This window comes from Austrofundulus limnaeus, unplaced genomic scaffold (assembly GCF_001266775.1).
Source record: "Austrofundulus limnaeus strain Quisiro unplaced genomic scaffold, Austrofundulus_limnaeus-1.0 Scaffold3, whole genome shotgun sequence".
NCBI lineage: Eukaryota > Metazoa > Chordata > Actinopteri > Cyprinodontiformes > Rivulidae > Austrofundulus > Austrofundulus limnaeus.
In genome coordinates this window covers 1,186,222-1,188,549 of record NW_013952405.1, presented here as the reverse complement: position 1 = coordinate 1,188,549, position 2,328 = coordinate 1,186,222, and the positions used below count along the sequence as shown (strand labels likewise).

General features: G+C 38.8%; 1 protein-coding gene across 1 annotated transcript in view; it reads left to right on the top strand.

Annotated features, from left to right (window-relative positions):
• The window catches only part of LOC106523327 (poly(rC)-binding protein 4), a gene marked incomplete in the record, with an annotated part of 67,879 nt that overhangs the window by 49,962 nt on the left and 15,589 nt on the right, over window positions 1–2,328 (top strand). Inside the window, 2 exon segments of the mRNA XM_014016716.1 lie at window positions 129–257; window positions 1,614–1,688. Coding sequence (XP_013872170.1) covers window positions 129–257; window positions 1,614–1,688 — 204 coding nt within the window.

Genomic DNA, 2,328 nt, shown 5'->3' with positions numbered 1-2,328 from the left:
TATATATATATATGCATACTGCAGGTGAGCAAACCCAGAAACCCAGAAGAAGTCATGTCTGTGTGATCACAGATGGCCTTTTCTCCTGAACTGAGCTAATCTTCTTTCAAACATTTTGTCATTTGTAGAGCACAGGAGCTCAGATCCAGGTGGCCGGAGATTTGCTACCCAACTCTACTGAGCGAGGGGTAACGATATCTGGGAATCAGGACTCTGTAATCCAGTGTGTCAAGCTCATCTGCACAGTAATCCTGGAGGTAGGAAGCCTACTGTTCCTCTCTTTGTGCCGTGCTCCCACACCTTGTCAAAGCTTTTTCACCCTCTGCAGCAGCTCGAAGAAAAAAAAAACAGTGACTGTCGGCAAAGTGCGTTTTTTAATCTCACTGTTGCCACTGCTCATTCAGCTGCAGCAATAGGTCATGTATTTCTCATAAGCGGCATGTTGTCTTTATTATGTAATGAGTATTACAAGTGTTTTGCCCAGAAGCTCACTGCCTTCTCTGAGTCTTGTGTGTGACTCACGTTGTGTCGCAAATACAAAGAATCAAGTGCTCTTTGCTGAAAATATCTTGTTACGTAAAGGTGGAAGGTYCCACTCCGGTGCCACCAGAAGGTCAAGGGGGCAGTCTCCAAAAAGACAACAAGCTGCTCCCAGGAAAACAAAGCAGAAAACWACATCTGAGAAATCAGGAGCTATGAGTAAAACATCCGCATGCAATGGAAGTGCACAAGTGCTTTATTTTATTTTTGGGTGTTCTTTTTTATTTTATTTTGTTTAGGGCTGCAGTTGGACCCAGCTGACTAATTGCTGGTTTGATCCATTTTCCCAGGGCTTTCTTCAAAGGCTTGTGACTTTCATTAGGATTCTGTACCAGCGGCATCTTGCTTTCGGCTCCAAGATGTAAATTATGCAAAGTTATACAAAGAATTTGCTGTGACTGCTCCACACGTTAAACCCGAAACAGTATCACCAACACTGCAGTGACTTGATAAGATATACAAAGTCATGTATGCTCAATAATCTCTGGCTCTTCCCTGGTGTTACAGAATTTTATCTGCAAATGTCTCCTTGTCATTGGATGCTTTATTTAAATAGGGGGCGAGCTGCTGSAGATATTATCCACATGGAATGTTTCTTTTGTTTATTTAGTGTCTAAAACAGATGCTTCTGAGGTTTTGAAATGAGATTTTATGGACAAGGTTATACACCGTTAATAAATTCTTACTGATTGTAAATAGCTTTTTGAATGTAAAGCTTCATCAAACAGTGTTTGCATGAAGCACTGTGAAATTTTGGGAAGTTTGGTCTTGGTGCTGCTCAAACTAGCTTTTAGCTTATTATTCAGGTCTTAACTAATGTTTCCAAATCCCAGTTTATTTAAAAAGCTAACTACAACAGGTAAAATAATAACTGATAATCATTTTCAGACAAAAACTCACATCACAAACTTAAAAATAATATTTGAAAAAGGCTCAACTTTACAGGAGCAGTTTAAAGTGAGCTCTGACTTCATTTTGCTGTTACGATGTTGAGCCTTTTTATGTTTAGATTTGCTTTATTATTAAGGTTTATGTGACAATGTCTGATTGTTGGACTTGTTTTAACCCTTTAGTCACCACCAAAGGGTGCCACCATCCCTTACCAACCGAGCCCCTCACCTGCTGCTCTTCTCATCGCAGGGAACCAGGTGAGAACAAGAGATTTTTCTTTTTTACAGCACTCGACGGGAGAGTTCACTTCCACGACGGTTTTCTAAAAAAACGTTGAACTGTGGATGTTACTGTCTTAAATCAGGACAATTAAATCACTGCAAATATTTGAAAAAAAAAAAAGACCTCAAATGTCATTAAGTCAAAACACCCGTTTTGCAATTTAAAACCAGGAAACACTCCTACACAAACAGCTTCAATGTCAAAATATATTGGACTTTTAAGAGATGATATGATTTGTGCTGGGCAGGGGAGGATGATGGGTCATCCGTTGGCTGAGTCACTCGCTCACGCATTTCTTAGACCTCATCACGACTGAAATCAGAGGTTTCCAATTCTGAAATTTGTTTAGAACAATAAAGTCAGTGGTTAAGAAGTGAAGCAGTTATCATAGAGGAAAGCTTATGTTAAACATTTAGAATAATGTTCAGTTTTTTTTTTAACTGCAAAGCTAAGACAAAGCTCGATCAGGATGACAGAAACACCAAAATCTAAATCTAAATGAAACCTGATGATGGTGAAAGTATTAAAAGTTGCCTTTTCAAGGTAGTCTATCCCATTACCTTTTTAATTTGCTCTACGTAAAAACATTTTGTTATCTGATAAAAACTCATTAAA